The sequence below is a fragment of the Schistocerca piceifrons genome, chromosome 7 (genome assembly GCF_021461385.2).
Source record: "Schistocerca piceifrons isolate TAMUIC-IGC-003096 chromosome 7, iqSchPice1.1, whole genome shotgun sequence".
Lineage (NCBI taxonomy): Eukaryota > Metazoa > Arthropoda > Insecta > Orthoptera > Acrididae > Schistocerca > Schistocerca piceifrons.
In genome coordinates, this window is record NC_060144.1 from 174,766,373 (window position 1) to 174,783,243 (window position 16,871).

The following is a 16,871-nucleotide window of genomic DNA, read 5'->3' on the forward strand; positions in this document are numbered from 1 at the left end:
TTTTTTTGTTTTGTGAAGTGCAAAATTTTACATTCTTGAATATTTAAAGCATGTTGCCAGTCTTTTCACTACTTTGAAATCTCATCAAGATCTGACTGAATATTTACGCAACAATGAAAATAATCAATTTTTGACAATATAAGGTAATTGGAGAGAGAAAAAAATCTACTCATCAAGCAGCATCAGGGGAGCACACATGTAAAAAAAGGTTTCATGTATGGAAGCTTTCGGAGCCACTGGCTCTGAAAGCTTGCATATGTAAAACTGTTTTTTATATGAGTGTTCTCCTGATGCCAGTTGGTGAGTAGATTTTTTATCAGTTCAATTACATTATACTGAATATTTATGCTGCTTCTTCCAGACAGCACTTCATTGTAGATACTGCATGATCTGCAAAAAGTGTGCGATTAATATTAATATTTGCTGCAAGGTAATCAATATCCAACATGAACAACAAGGGTCCCAACACACTTCCCTGGGGCACACCTTAAGTTACTTCTACATCTGACAATGACTCACCATCTAAGATAACATGCTGTGTCCTCCTACCAAATTTCACTTGATACTCCATATGTTTGTATTCAATTTTAAAGATTTAAGCTGTTTCTCAATATCAATTACACTAATGCTGATTTCATTCAACTTTTCAGTGGTACAAAGATTAAATTGGGGCAAATCTCCTGGGTTTTTCTTTGTAAAGGAACATTTGAAAACTGAGTTAGGCATTTCAGCTTTTGCTTTGCTACTCTCAATTTCAGTTCCTGTCTCATTTGCCAGGGATTAGAAACCAACTTTGATGCCACTAACAACCTTCGCATACAACCAGAATTCCTTTGGGTTTTGTGAAAGATAATTTGACACTATTCTGCTATTGTAGTCATTGAAGGCTTCACGACTGCCTTCTTGATAGAAAAAAGCCTTTCATTCAGCATCCCTCTCACTACAGTCCTGTGCTTTTCTTATAAGTTTCTTTATAGTGATTGTATATCATGGAGTGTCCCTCCCATTATGAACTGTTCTACTGTGTACATATCTATCCATTGTATGGTAAACTGTTCTATTAAACTTGAGCCATAGTCCCTCTACATGCTCAATTATAGGTCTCCCTACAATTGACAGGCAAAGTCAGTAAAAAAGTCAGATACTGATCAGAGAAAGGTAATGGCATAACAATTCCAGTAAGACCATGCCTAGTAAAACATCCCAGTGTTCAAATCAACCTTGAGATTTAAGACAACTTTACGGAACTTTAATAACGGTATGTCACATACCCTGATAAACTATAAAAAATGAACTTCAACAGAGCACAAGTGCATAACTCAGTAATAGAACGATTAATCGACAGATGGTAGAACTCAAGTGTTCACGGTCATGTTGATATTCACGACTCACTTATTACAAGATGAATGAGTGAGATTACTACAAGAGTCACACAACAAACAATGCTGTCAGTTCTAAAATGGATGGCATGGGTGAGCTTGCCTTATACTGCAGATTTGGATTAGGCTGGTAAGTTACAGAACGTGCTCACTGATGAATTGTAATGCTGTTTTGGCATTCTATGGTAGTGGACACAGTAGAAACAAAAATCTAAGGACAACTATAAAATGAGGACTTTATTCTCCAAGGAAACTGAATACACTCTCTGTCTGTACACAGTGTCTGACCAGATAACCAGCTACGAAGATTGTGTGTGCTAAAACTTAAATTGTCTCAATGTAATTTAGTAACAGACCATGCAGTAATGCCAAAAGAGAGCCAGGCAGATTGCTCTCGATGCAATGGAGCTGTTAATACAGAGTGACAATTACTGAACTATATGTAAGGGGGGGGGGGGGGGTAAAACCAGTTACAAACTACAATATGCACACACTTCATTCAACACGTAAATGTCACTACAGATATTCAGATTTATGTTATGACATGTTCAACACACTTGCCATTGATAATGATGTGGCGCAGATGAATAGTGAAATTCTGCATGTCCCTCTGAAGTGTCGGAACACTGATGCTGTCGATGACCACCTAAACAGCTGTTTTCAGCTCAGCAATTGTTTTGGGGTTATTGCTGTACACCTTTCCTTTAATATAACCCCCCAAAAAGGAGTCGCACATGCTCTGGGTACCCCACCCAGACCCAGAATGTAGTCCCTGAGGTGCTGCTCAAGTTCCATCATGCACTAACCACATCTTGTCGAAATCAAGGTCACTTTGGATCTTTGGGATGAAATCATCTTCCAAATCCTTCATGTACCATTCGGTAGTCACCGTGCCACTGATTATTCCATGACTGGACGCTGCACAACACACAGTCACCCTTTGAGGGTGGAGAGACTTCCCAGTCATGAAATGTGTATTCTCAATCCTCCAAATACACCAATTTTGCTTACTGACAAACCCATCCACAAGAAAGTCGGCTTCGTCGCTAAACCAAACCATATTCACATCAAGGTCCTGTTCGTCAATTCTGTGGACAATGGTGTTGGTGAAACACAACTATTGTTTCATGGCCCTGGACCTTAATGGCTGATGGGTTTGAATTTTGCATGGGAAGAGATGCAGGTCTTCAACAACAATTTGTTAAAATGTCTCCTGGTTTATTACCACCTATTATGCAGTATGTCTGTTCAATTTTCTGGGGTTGGTTTAAAACACAACGCATGTCTTCTCAATGTGTTAAGGCATTTTCACACTTTTTCGATGACTGTCATTGCCAACACTGTCATGATGAACACTACCCGTTCTCTCAAACTTGCAAATAAAATTCTTGATTGGTAGCACACTTGGACCAACTGTCTTCGGTTTGAACTCTGTCGCAAACTTCCTTTGAGTGCAGTTGGGCAGTTATTGCTTGCACAGTAGGCTTTCACAAGTTCTACACACTCAGGTACGCTGTATCGTGACATTTTCACGTGCATGGCCGACAACAACAAGGCGCATGTGCATGCACATACTAATTCCCATGATGTCCTGAGGCCAACCATGCAGTTCGAATGTCCTAACGCAAATCATTCAGAAGTCATGACAACTTTATTACATTTAGTTCAATAATTGTCACCCCAAATCATAAACTCTAAATTGCGTTAAAAACCTTTGGTATGTACTGAGGACAATCTCTCATTATGAACTGTACTATATGATTTTTCTGTTTACGGGGTGGGACAAATTTACCAGCTATAGTCTGGGACTACAGTACATAGTCTTAAAACATTTGTTCCCCTCTCACTGCAGGAGAAATTGACTACATATTACATATATGGTAAAAACATGTCATCTTACGTTGTTTCTTCCTGTTAGCAAATTATGTACTGATAAGCAAATAAAGAGGAATCTGTTAACATTGAATATATATTTAAGTGTTAGGAAGTCTTTTCTGAAGGTATTTGTCTGGACTGTAGCCATGTATGGTAGTGAAACATGGACGATAAACAATTTGCATAAAATGAGAACAGAAGCTTTCGAAATGTAGTGCTACAGAAGAATGCTGAAGGTTAGATGGGTTGGTCAGGTAACTTATGAGGAAGTACCGAACAGAACTGGGGAGACAAGAAAATTGTTTCACAACTTGATGAAAAGAAGGTATCAAGAACAGATTCTGAGACCTCATGGGATCACCAATTTAGTATTAGAGGGAAGTGTGGGAGCGGGGATAAAAATCTTCGAGGGAGACCAAGAGATGAATACAGTAAGCAGCTTCAGAAAGATGTAGGTTGCAGTAGTTATTTGGAGATGAAGAGGCTCACACAGGATAGAATAGCATGGAAAACTGCACCAAATCAGTCTTCTGACTGAAGACCACTATAACAACAACAAATAACAACAACATGCAAATGAATATTAAATGAAATGAAACAATTAGCATATGAGACTGCACTGACTGATGGCAGGAAATTTGGAAATTTGAAATAAACACAAAAAGACTTAAAGAGTTCTCAGAATGAATGGTTTCTTCTACACAAACCAAGAGAAAAGAACAAAAAACATGCAAAAATTTGACATGTTATGTGCTGAGAAACTATCACTGAAGGAAACAACACAAAGGACTGAACAGAAGTTGTTACCTTTCTATACATTCCACATCTTGTTTTCAGTTGATACTCCGACTTGGATAAGCCCTTTCTTAAGAGTTTTTGTCATATTTTAGTTACTATTTTTCTCTCAAATTAAAGAAAAAATATGTTAAGTCATAATCAATTTTTCTATGTTGTTACTCAATCTGCAATAATTTCAAGGCCTAGTGACACAATACACACACACACACACACACACACACACACACACACACACACACACACAGAGAGAGAGAGAGAGAGAGAGAGAGAGAGAGAATCTCTAGCAAATTTGCAGCTACGTGTGATGCACACCCATCTACAACTACCAAACATTATCAAAGTACCTGCATGATGCTCCATTCCGTTCTCCAACAACATAGTTCCTATCAACATACAACTCTCCAATGTATTCCGAGTTGGACAATCGCTGCAACACCGAGAGTTTTATGTAGTAGATTTTCCCATGGGCATGTTCTGTTTCAAGTATATATTCCTCAACAAGTTGGGGTGTCACATCAGAGGTTTCCCGCGGTCTATCGTAGCTCTTTGCATAACGAAGTACATCAACTCCACCTTCAGGCATTTTGATTTCTGGTGGATCCTCTTCAAGAGAAACAGGGGCAGCAACAGGAGGTGGGAGATTACCATCACAAACCTGCAAAATTAAAACAGAAAGTAAACAGCTATACTTCAATAGAACTTGAAGGATCAAAATAGTAACTATTTTCTCATTTAATATACACAATAAAATTCAATGGATGCAATGATATTCAGTAGTAGATAAACATAAATATTGTAAAAAGTAAATTCCCACATGAAGAAAAAAAACTAGGACGATTAAAGTTCAGTTTCGCATCAATGTCCAAGCCATTAGAATTGACAGAGAAGAGGGGCGTGGTGGGGAGGTGGGGGGGGACACTCAGTTCGACAAGGGCATTGCATTTTATCTGCAATCAAGCATTGTGTAAGATACCCTGTAAGCTAATGTTGCAAAATAGTGTTCAAAACATTAGTGATGAAATGCTTAGAGATGTTTCTACACATAATCCAGAATTGTGCAATGATCATAGGTCCTATTATATAACAATGAACCATTTTCAACTTTAAAACAAACCCTGTTAGGGTGCTGATACATATTGCACATTATTTCCTATTAACTTAAAGGACAGTAGACTAATAAAATGCTGCAATATCTTATCTGTTTATGCATACATGTGTGCCAACTTGCTCTCCAGACTGAAAAAGACAAAGATTTGAAACCTCACAATTTTTCATGTGCCTATCTGCCACTCACCACATCGTCTTAGGTGTTCGTAGTGGACTGTCCATCCAATTCAACAGATAGCGACAAATGCTGTTTCCATCTCAGACTAATGGATCATTTGTAAGTTGTGGAATAATGAAAAGAAAACTGTTGGTTGATTCACTGCAGGCATTGTTATTACTGGAAAATCAATCTGTGAGATACAAATTCATGAAGAGTCTTTCTTTTGGTGTCTTGACGTATATATCTGTGAATACTTTGGGAAATCAAATCTTTCGTCACTGACAACGATCTAGAATACTGAAATTAATAAATACAATCATAAAAAGGTATATGTATTAGTTTGGCAAGCCCCAAACCAGAGCCGGGGTTATACTGGATAAGGCAGAATAGTATACACCAAATCAAATTACTGTTTCAGTTTTTAAATGTGGGGCTATTCCTAAGGTACATACAGCACTGGCCTGATAATACTGCGTATAAGTCACAGCCCAAAAAGTCCGACAAAGAAATAAGAAATATTTTGTGTGAAAATAAGCCACACACTGCTTGAGAGGAAAAAAAAAAATGGCCAGACGCAAGCAGGAATCGAGCACTGAAGATTAAGTATGTATACAGATAGTTCATCCATTCCAAGGATTGAGAACGTGGACGATTTCTGGCTAACAACATTGACAGTGGCAAGATGTCTGTTCCAGGAATTCCAAGACTTATGAGAATGTTTTAATTTCCAGTAAGACATCAGATGACAAATGAGAGAAGAAATATTCTTTTTGTGTGTTACAATTAAACATTAACAATTTTCCAATATTTTTTCTTTACCTAAACTGAGAAAACTTGCTTTTTGCCAAATTTCATGATTCTAGACCAACAGGATGTCCCCTACAGGTTTTGATAAGTGAGTTCGCAAATACCAAAATATGACATAAATGGCAATATATTTCGGTCGCTTTGATGAACCTTACATTTATTACACTGCCAAGGGACTATAGGATCTTACTATGTGACATAAATTTCAACTTGAAACGTCTACCTGTGGGTAAGAAAAAGGAGTCTTAAGAGATAGACGGACAGGCAGTCTGATAATAAGTGGATCAATATGTAAGGGTTTTTAGTACATTCCTAGAGTCAACATTTAAAGTTGGTTATCGAAACTTTGATAGAAGCCTTTCTCAGGAGGGTTTTGGTCTATCTTTCAAAATCTGCAGTTTCTCTCAATGACAATCTCCCATGTGTCAAACAAAACTGTGACCATTCAGCCTGCCCTTCTCTGTATATGTTCAACATCCCCTGCTAGTCCTATCTGGTACAGGTCCCACACACTTGAGTATTACCCTAGGATGTGTCACACGAGTGAAGAGAACAATTTTCCATTCCTGAAAATTTAGAGAAAGTGGCCAATCTTTGCACCCTTTGAAATCTTATCAAGATCCTGACTGAATACTTATTCAGCTTCTTTCAGACAGTACTTAATTATAGATAACTATGTCATCTGCAAAAAATCTGAGGTTAATATTACTATTGTCTGCAAGGTCATAATATAGAGCATGAAGAACAAGGTGTCAACACACTTCCCTGGGGCACACCCCAAATTACTTCTTCATCTGATGATGACACTCTGTCCGCAATATACTGTGCACTTCCTACTAAGAAACCCTCAATACAGCCTGAAACTTCACTTGATACTTCACGTGATCAAACTTTTGTCAATAGGCATAGGTGTGATACTGAGTAATTAAATGCTTTTCAGGAATACTGCATCTACTTGAATACCTTGATCCAAAGCTTTCAGCATGATCGACGTTTTTGGAATACATGTTGGTTGGCACTGAGGAGGTCATTCTGTTTGAGAAACCTCATTATGCTTGAGCTCAGAATATGTTCTAAGATTCTGCAACAAATGGGTGTCAAGGGTGTTGGATGGATCATTTCTGCTACCCTTCTCGTAGAAAGGTGTGGCTTGGTGCTTTTCTCCAACTAATAGACACAGTTTGTCATTCAAGGGATACATATTTCACTGATCTTTTCAGTGGTATGAGAACTAGGTTGGGACAATACTCCTGAGTGTTCTTTTGTAGAGGAACATTTGAAAATAGAGTTAAGCATTTCTGTTTATGCCTTGCTATCCTCAATTTCAGTTCCTGTTTCATTCGTGAGTGACTGGACACTAACTTCTGTGCCACTAACAGCCTTTACACGACTGGAATTTCTTTCGACTGAAGGCTTCACACATTGCTCTCTACTACCAAACACATCTCATTCAGCATATCTACCTATAGCCCTGTGCTCTGTTTTATACCTACTAAGCAATCTCTGTTCCCATAGAAGTTTCTTTACTGTGAGTGTATACCAAGGAGGATGATCTCTGAAATTATCAGCTGTCCTACTTGGTACACATCTATTCAGTATATGGTCAAATATTCTTTTAAACTTGAGATATAGTTCTCCACTTACTCCTGTCCTGAGGTAAACGTTTCAAGTTCCTCTTTGACGTACAGCACTATTGTTTCTTTGTCTAGCTTGCTGAACATATAAATCTTTCTACTTGTTTTAGTTGCCCTTCATGTTTTCATATTCATTGTTGCTATAACTGTCTCATGCTTCTTGTCTACTGTAACAAATGCACCACCTCCATTTCCTAGTTTCCCAAGCTTTTAGGTACAAGATTCAATTTTCTCCAAAGATCTCACTACTGTCAAGTTCAAGTTTAACCAGCTTTCTGTGCCTAGCATTATGTGAACTCCAGTGTTTTTAGTAGTGCTTTGAACTGTGGCACTTTGCTGTGAATGCTTTGGCAGCTAACTATGTGGATTTTGATACTCTCATCAGTGGGAGGCATTTCTTTGGGTCTTTCACTGATACTTGTGGTTTTCCCACAGCTATCGTTATCTGGTTTGGATGGAGAGTCACATAATCTAAAAAACCTTTGTGAGCACCTCACACACAGTCAGTTACTTGTGCAGCTGTCTCTGATGTGTGAGCACATCTGACCTATTTAGAGAGACACTTAAACTCCCAAACCTATGACACACACACCCAGGAAGTAAAACTAGCTTGTCACAGAACCCTCAGTGTCTCTCATTCAAGTCTTCCACTCTACCCTGTGCTAGTGCAAGGCACCAACAAATACTCGCACTGAATTCTCCTTATGGTGTGCTTAACAATCTTGCGATTTCCAAAGCCTTCACTTGGATTATTTCTTGTGAGATAGGCATGTCCATTTATCTTGCACATAGGAAAGAACCTTAGCTTTAACATACTTGCAACTTTTCGGTCCCCTGAATTGTTCTCTTGCTGACACTCCTTTCTTCCAATTTTCTTTTGAAGCAACCCAGTGTCACATTAGATTCATATCATATGAACTTTTTCCAGCCTCTCTGTTGGCTGTGGTCTTAGGATAAGGCACAACTGTAAGTTTGAAGCTTGTGTTGTAACTGTGTCAAATTCCTTCACTTGATGATCCTTTTTGCTCAAAATGATCATTTATATTGGCACAGATCAGGCTTTCATCCCAGTATCCAACCAAAACTGAATTATAAGCACATAAAGTATTATTAGTAGACCTACACAATGTCGATAAACACCACCATAGTAGGCCTATTTTGTCGCCACTGTAAATCTGATCAGCTGTTAAGATTATTATCTGTGATTATTTCTTCAAACTCGTCTTTGAATTTTTCTGCCATGTCTTGATTTGGTGAAAGTGTTTCTCCAGTTACATCAAATCTTTGTATGCCACACCAGAATTTACTGTTTCTCAGCCAACAGTCAGAAAAATTGTATTCACTTTCTGCAATACCTAAATCTTGCCCATATTTCTTTCCCTTTTCAATGACCATTGGCCCTGTTACCGGGTTTCCCTCAGACTGTACTGTGCTGAACCATTTGTGAAACATGCTACCTGTTCCAGTTTAATTTCTGTTTAATGGTTGTCTGGAAGCCACTTTTCAGTTGTTACTGACTGAGAAGCAGCTTTCATTAGTTCATCTTTTGGCACCATAAATGATTGATGACCCAATGTTAAATTCATTCATCAAAATATTTCTATTCTCACCTTTCTCCAAGCATTTGATGATTTTCAGTTTCAGGTTGATGATCGGTGTTATGTGCTTACATTTCCCCCCGATCTAGAACTCATATAATGTTTCCACTTCGAGAACGTTGTCACTGTTTACGTGTCAGTGTCAATAAAACTTCTACAGGTCACTTTGTTATTTATGTTCCCTACTGTAATACAGATCCTGGTTCACAAGAAAAAAAACTGGCAAAAACTGCTCACAAACAAAACAATGAATTTATTTAATCATTTGGCATATGGATTTACATATGAACAGCAACTAACAATTGTGGGTTACATAATTTTAAAAAATTTCACAAAAATATATGAATTTCATAATTTATTATTTTTTTAAGTCTACAAATTCATATCTAATTTGTCAATCTATTCAAGGACTGCCTCGTTGTTGTTGTTGTTGTTGTGGTCTTCAGTCCTGAGACTGGTTTGATGCAGCTCTCCATGCTACTCTATCCTGTGCAAGCTTCTTCATCTCCCAGTACCTACTGCAACCTACATCCTTCTGAATCTGCTTAGTGTATTCATCTCTTGGTCTCCCCCTATGATTTTTACCCTCCACGCTGCCCTCCAATACTAAATTGGTGATCCCTTGATGCCTCAGAACATGTCCTACCAACCGATCCCTTCTTCTGGTCAAGTTGTGCCACAAACTTCTCTTCTCCCCAATCCTATTCAATACTTCCTCATTAGTTATGTGATCTACCCATCTAATCTTTAGCATTCTTCTGTAGCACCACATTTCAAAAGCTTCTATTCTTTTCTTGTCCAAACTATTTACCGTCCATGTTTCACTTCCATACATGGCTACACTCCATACAAATACTTTCAGAAATAACTTCCTGACACTTAAATCTATACTCGATGTTAACAAATTTCTCTTCTTCAGAAACGCTTTCCTTGCCATTGCCAGTCTACATTTTATATCCTCTCTACTTCGACCATCATCAGTTATTTTGCTCCCCAAATAGCAAAACTCCTTTACTACTTTAAGTGACTCATTTCCTAATCTAATCCCCTCAGCATCACCCGACTTAACTAGACTACATTCCATTATCCTCGTTTTGCTTTTGTTGATGTTCATCTTATATCCTCCCTTCAAGACACCATCCATTCCGTTCAACTGCTCCTCCAAGTCCTTTGCTGTCTCTGACAGAATTGCAATGTCATCGGCGAACCTCAAAGTTTTTATTTCTTCTCCATGGATTTTAATACCTACTCCAAATTTTTCTTTTGTTTCCTTTACCGCTTGCTCAATATAGAGATTGAATAACATCGGGGAGAGGCTACAACCCTGTCTTACTCCCTTCCCAACCACTGCTTCCCTTTCATGTCCCTCAACTCTTATAACTGCCATCTGGTTTCTGTACAAGTTGTAAATAGCCTTTCGCTCCCTGTATTTTACCCCTGCCACCTTTAGAATTTGAAAGAGAGTATTCCAGTCAACATTGTCAAAAGCTTTCTCTAAGTCTACAAATGCTAGAAACGTAGGTTTGCCTTTCCTTAATCTTTCTTCTAAGATAAGTCGTAAGGTCAGTATTGCCTCATGTGTTCCAGTATTTCTACGGAATCCAAACTGATCTTCCCCGAGGTCGGCTCCTACTAGTTTCTCCATTCGTCTTCATGCAGTATCGTATCTCCCATTTCATCTTCATCTACATCCTCTTCCATTTCCATAATATTGTCCGCAAGTGCATCGCCCTTGTATAGACCCTCTATATACTCCTTCCACCTTTCTGCTTTCCCTTCTTGGCTTAGAACTGGGTTTCCATCTGAGCTCTTGATGTTCATACATGTGGTTCTCTTATCTCCAAAGGTCTCTTTAATTTTCCTGTAGGCAGTATCTATCTTACCCCTAGTGAGATAAGCCTCTACATCCTTACATTTATCCTCTAGCCATCCCTGCTTAGCCATTTTAAACTTCCTGTCGATCTCATTTTTGAGACGTTTGTATTCCTTTTTGACTGCTTCATTTACTGCATTTTTATATTTTCTCCTTTCATCAATTAAATTCAATATTTCTTCTGTTACCCAAGGATTTCTACTAACCCTCTTATTTTTACCTACTTGATCCTCTGCTGCCTTCACTACTTCATCCCTCAGAGCTACCCATTCTTCTTCTACTGTATTTCTTTCCCCCATTCCTTTCAATTGTTCCCTTATGCTCTCCCTGAAACTCTGTACAACCTCTGGTTCTTTCAGTTCATCCAGGTCCCATCTCCTTAAATTCCCACCTTTTTGCAGTTTCTTCAGTTTTAATCTACAGGTCATAACCAATAGATTGTGGTCAGAGTCCACATCTGCCCCTGGAAATGTCTTACAATTTAAAACCTGGTTCCTAAATCTCTGTCTTACCATTATATAATCTACCTGATACCTTTTAGTATCTCCAGGGTTCTTCCATGTATACAACCTTCTATCATGATTCTTAAACCAAGTGTTAGCTATGATTAAGTTGTGCTCTGTGCAAAATTCTATCAGGCGGCTTCCTCTTTCATTTCTTAGCCCCAATCCATATTCACCTACTACGTTTCCTTCTCTCCCTTTTCCTACACTCGAATTCCAGTCACCCATGACTATTAAATTTTCGTCTCCCTTCACTATCTGAATAATTTCTTTTATTTCATCATACATTTCTTCAATTTCTTCGTCATCTGCAGAGCTAGTTGGCATACAAACTTGTACTACTGTAGTAGGTGTGGGCTTCATATCTATCTTGGCCACAATAATGCGTTCACTATGCTGTTTGTAGTAGCTTACCCGGATTTCTATTTTCCTATTCATTATTAAACCTACTCCTGCATTACCCCTATTTGACTTTGTGTTTATAACCCTGTAGTCACCTGACCAGAAGTCTTGTTCCTCCTGCCACCGAACTTCACTAATTCCCACAATATCTAACTTTAACCTATCCATTTCCCTTTTTAAATTTTCTAACCTACCTGCCTCGATTAAGGGATCTGACATTCCACGCTCCGATCCGTAGAACGCCAGTTTTCTTTCTCCTGATAACGACATCCTCTTGAGTAGTCCCCGCCCGGAGATCCGAATGGGGGACTATTTTACCTCCGGAATATTTTACCCAAGAGGACGCCATCATCATTTAATCATACAGTAAAGCTGCATGCCCTCGGGAAAAATTACGGCCGTAGTTTCCCCTTGCTTTCAGCCGTTCGCAGTACCAGCACAGCAAGGCCATTTTGGTTGTTGTTACAAGGCCAGATCAGTCAATCATCCAGACTGTTGCCCTTGCAACTACTGAAAAGCTTGCTGCCCCTCTTCAGGAACCACACGTTTGTCTGGCCTCTCAACAGATACCCCTCCGTTGTGGTTGTACCTAAGGTACGGCTATCTGTATCGCTGAGGCACGCAAGCCTCCCCACCAACGGCAAGGTCCATGGTTCACGTAAGGAGGTCACTTCAAAGAAATCTTCCAAGTTCCCATGGTAGGCTCTTCAGCTACAGCTTGTGTGGATCACCTGGTGTTCATTTCCACAGTCACATTGAGAAGATGAAGCCCCTCCCCATCGGTAGAGATTTTCAGCACACATGCCGTGGCCTGTATGGATCCGATTAATTGCTTTCCAGGCACGTCGTGTTAATTCCATGTTGGCTGGTCTTGTGTCAGGTCTTTGCAGGGTCTGATGTTCCTCATGAGCAATAGAGTTCCACATTTCTGTCCACTTTTTGTTGACACTGGAAGTAGCTGCCTGTGGTGATTCTGCCACTAGAGAAGATGGTTACCTAGATTTTGATCAGTTCATTCAGAGTGCAGGAACATCAGCGTGCATTGGACGCTCGGTGAGTTTAAGTAATTTTTTGTATGCCTTGAGGAGGGCACTCTGTCTTCAGAGGTCTGGTGGCGCAATATTGCTTTGAGGTGGTAACCAGTATAGAGGAGTAGATCTGGTGCAGCCTATTATTGTCCTCATTGCAGCGTTTAGCTCTACATCAATTTTTCTCACATGTGTGCTATTAAGCCACACTGGGACACAGTATCCGGCAGCAGAACAGACCAGCTCTATGGCAGCGCATCACAGTGTCATAGCTCTTGTGCCCCATGAGGTACCACTCAACTTCTGTAGGATGTTATTACGTGTTCTCAGCTTTGCTGTGGTGTTTTCAGTGCGCTTCCTGTAAGAGAGGGTTCTATCAAGAGACTCCTAGGTATTTTGGAGAGTGACAAACTGCCTATTGGCTTCTGTCTCGGGTTCTTCGGCCGACGTTCATCAAAAGATTTTTCTGACGTTTCGCCAGCACGAGTAGCTGGCATTGTCAAAGCTTCACCCTCCATTGCCGGTGGTGAACTGGAGCTGAGCTCGCGGGCGCAGACTATATGTACCTGGTGCGCCAACGTCCGAGGGCTTCTCCGCGGTCATTTCCGGTGCAGTTCTCCTCTTGCTACCTGCGACGGTCATTCGCTGCAGTACGGGAAGCCAGGATCCGTTGACCTTAAGGCTTTGCTCTTTCTTGTTCAAACTGTTCACGTGTTTTTGTATTTCTACAGCTCCTCTGAACAAGCGCGTGTGATAGTGCTTCTCTACAGCCAGAACTTCCGTGTCGGCGAATTTTATTACGTGGTCGGTCTCATTGAGTGCGTGCTCTGCCACGGCTGATTTCTCCACCTGCCCCAACCTACAATGTCGCTTATGCTCGTTGATCCTGGTGTTGATGGATCGTCCAGTCATTCCGACATAAACTTTTCCGCATGTGCATGGTATACGGTATATTCCCGACATTGCAAGTGGGTCTCTTTTCTCCTTCGCCGATCTAAGACACTCTTTGATCTTCCTTGTTGGTTTGAAAATTGTCTTTACGCCATGTTTGCGCAATATACGGCCGATTCTGTCCATCACTCTGGGAATGTATGGCAGAAAGGCCGTACCCGACATTTCTTTTTCTGGTTCCTTACTTCGCCGAGTGTTTGGCTCTGTTACACTTCTAATGTAATTTGTGGGGTACCCATTGCTCCTCAGAACAGTTTCCAGGTGTTGCATTTCTCGTTTGAGGTGTTGCGGCTCACATATTCGTCCTGCTCTCGTTACGAGTGTACTAATCATGCCTCTTTTCTGGCTCGGGTTGTGGTTAGACAGTTTGTGCAGGTATTGGTCCGTGTGTGTCGGTTGTCGATACACGTTGTGTCCCAGGTTTTCGCCGTCCCTTGTGACCAGCACATCTAGAAATGGCAGTTTCTTGTCCTTTTCTACTTCCATGGTAAATGTTATGATGGCATGGGGGCTGTTCAAGTGTCTTAGGAAGTCACCGAGCTGTTCTTCACCATGGCTCCACACCACGAAAGTATCATCGACGATCTGTACCACACCTTAGGTTTGCAATCGAATTGTTCCATGAAGAAGTTGGCCACCACTGGACTGAGAGGACTACCCATGGCCACGCCTTCCAGCTGTTCATAGAAATCTCCATTCCACGTGAAATAGCTCGTGGTGAGGCATGCATGGAAGAGCTTTCTGATGTCCTGCGGGAAAATGGAACCGATTGCTCCAGAGCGTCACTGAGTGGCACTTTCGTAAATAGCGAAACAACATCAAAGCTGACCAAGATGTCGTCTGGTGCAAGTTTCAGTTTCTTCAGCTTCTCAATGAAATGTACTGAGTCCTTAATGTATGTGTCGGTCTTCCCCACATGTGGCTGGAGCAGAGAGGCCAAGTGTTTTGCCAGTTTATATGTCGGTGATCCAGGAGCGCTTATGATCGGTCTCAGTGGAACGTTGTTCTTATGGATCTTGGGTAATCCATACAGCCGAGGTGGAAGGGCTTCTGTGTTGCGCAGGTTTCTCTGTATGTCCGCCGGCAGAGAAGACGCCTTGATTAATCGATTCGTATTCCGTGTGATACGCTGCATCGGATCTGCGCTTAGTTTTTGGTACGTCGTCGGATCTAATAGGTCTCGGATCTTTTGCTCATAATCTTCGGTCTTCATTACGACGGTCGCATTCCCCTTATCGGCAGGCAGTACCAATATACTCTTGTCGGCGTTGAGATTCTTAATGGCTTGTACCTCTTCTTTCTTCAGGTTGCAAGCTGGTGGTTTTGCTCGGCACAGTATCCTGGCTGTTTCCATGCGTATTTCCTCTGCCCTTTCACAAGGAAGGGTCCTAATGGCTGCTTCGGTGTTGGCAGTGATATCCTCCATAGGTATAGTTCGCGGGATGATAGCGAAATTCCCTCCTTTTTGAAGAACAGACACTTCCTCTTCGGTCAATTGTCGTTCAGTGAGGTTGACCACTGCGTGTGACACGTCGGGGATCACCTTGTCGGTCTGCTTAGGGCATCTTTCAAACTTTTTCTTCTGTCGCTCAGTGCAGCGCTTGAGTTCGTTCTGCATGCTCCTGTGAGTGATGCTGTCGATCTTGTCCCAGTCGTCTCGATGCATTCTGCTACTTAGTTGATAGAAAATGTCCAGAAATTCCTGATCCGTTCTTGCCAAGTCTCTCCGTGTTGTATGTATTCGCTCACGAAGAAAAGCTCGTTCCATTCTGTCGTAGATACGATGTGCTTGGGCGGTAGTGAATAGGCGCTTACACCTCAAGAACTTCGGTGTAGAACATTCATCTTGGCACCGTGACAGAAAGGCGAGAGAGGACATCAGTCGCACTTTCTTCTTCCGTCGTTGGTCAAGGCGTCGGTACAATCTGCAAATCTCCTCCCCGTAGGGGCGTAATACAAAATTGTTAAGGCTTTCGTGGCCACTTGTTGACAAACTGCCTATTGGCTTCTGTCTCGGGTTCTTCGGCCGACGTTCATCTAATGATTTTTCTGACGTTTCGCCAGCACGAGTGGCTGGCATTGTCAAAGCTTCACCCCCCATTGCCGGTGGTGAACTGGAGCTGAGCTCACGGGCACAGACTATATGTACCTGGCGCGCCAAGGTCCGAGGGCTTCTCCGCGGTCATTTCTGGTGCGGTTCTCCTCTTGCTACCTGCGACGGTCATTTGCTGCAGTACGGGAAGCCAGGATCCGTTGACCTTAAGGCTTTCCTCTTTCTTGTTCAAACTGTTCGTGTGTTTTTGTATTTTTACAGCTTCCCTGAACAAGCACGTGTGATAGTGCTTCTCTATAGCCAGAACTTCCGTGTCGGCGAATTTTATTACGTGGTCAGTCTCATTGAGTGCGTGCTCTGCCACGGCCGATTTCTCCACCTGTCCCAACCTACAATGTCGCTTATGCTCGTTGATCCTGGTGTTGATGGATCGTCCAGTCATTCCCGAGACAGAAGCCAATAGGCAGTTTGTCAACAAGTGGCCACGAAAGCCTTAACAATTTTGTATTTTGGAGAGTCTTGGTGGTGAAGGACCTGACCATTTAAGGTGACATTCAACTTTGCATTGGCCATTCTGCTGTTAGGGTGAAAGCAGCTGACTTCAGTCTTCGTTGGATTTGGTATCGAGTCTCCACTTTTTGAAGTATTCATCTATTGTGCTTAGATCTGCGGATAGGATCTCCTCAACAGCTTCAAGAGTTCT

At 41.1% G+C, this 16,871-nt stretch overlaps 1 protein-coding gene across 2 annotated transcripts in view; it reads right to left on the bottom strand.

Moving 5' to 3' along the window:
- Nucleotides 1–16,871, bottom strand: part of LOC124805206 (putative mediator of RNA polymerase II transcription subunit 26) — a 289,089-nt gene that overhangs the window by 219,387 nt on the left and 52,831 nt on the right. For both annotated transcript variants that reach the window (XM_047265702.1, XM_047265703.1), the window contains one exon: nucleotides 4,397–4,707. In XM_047265702.1, the coding sequence (XP_047121658.1) occupies nucleotides 4,397–4,707 (311 nt within the window). The remainder of the gene's footprint in view (nucleotides 1–4,396; nucleotides 4,708–16,871) is intronic.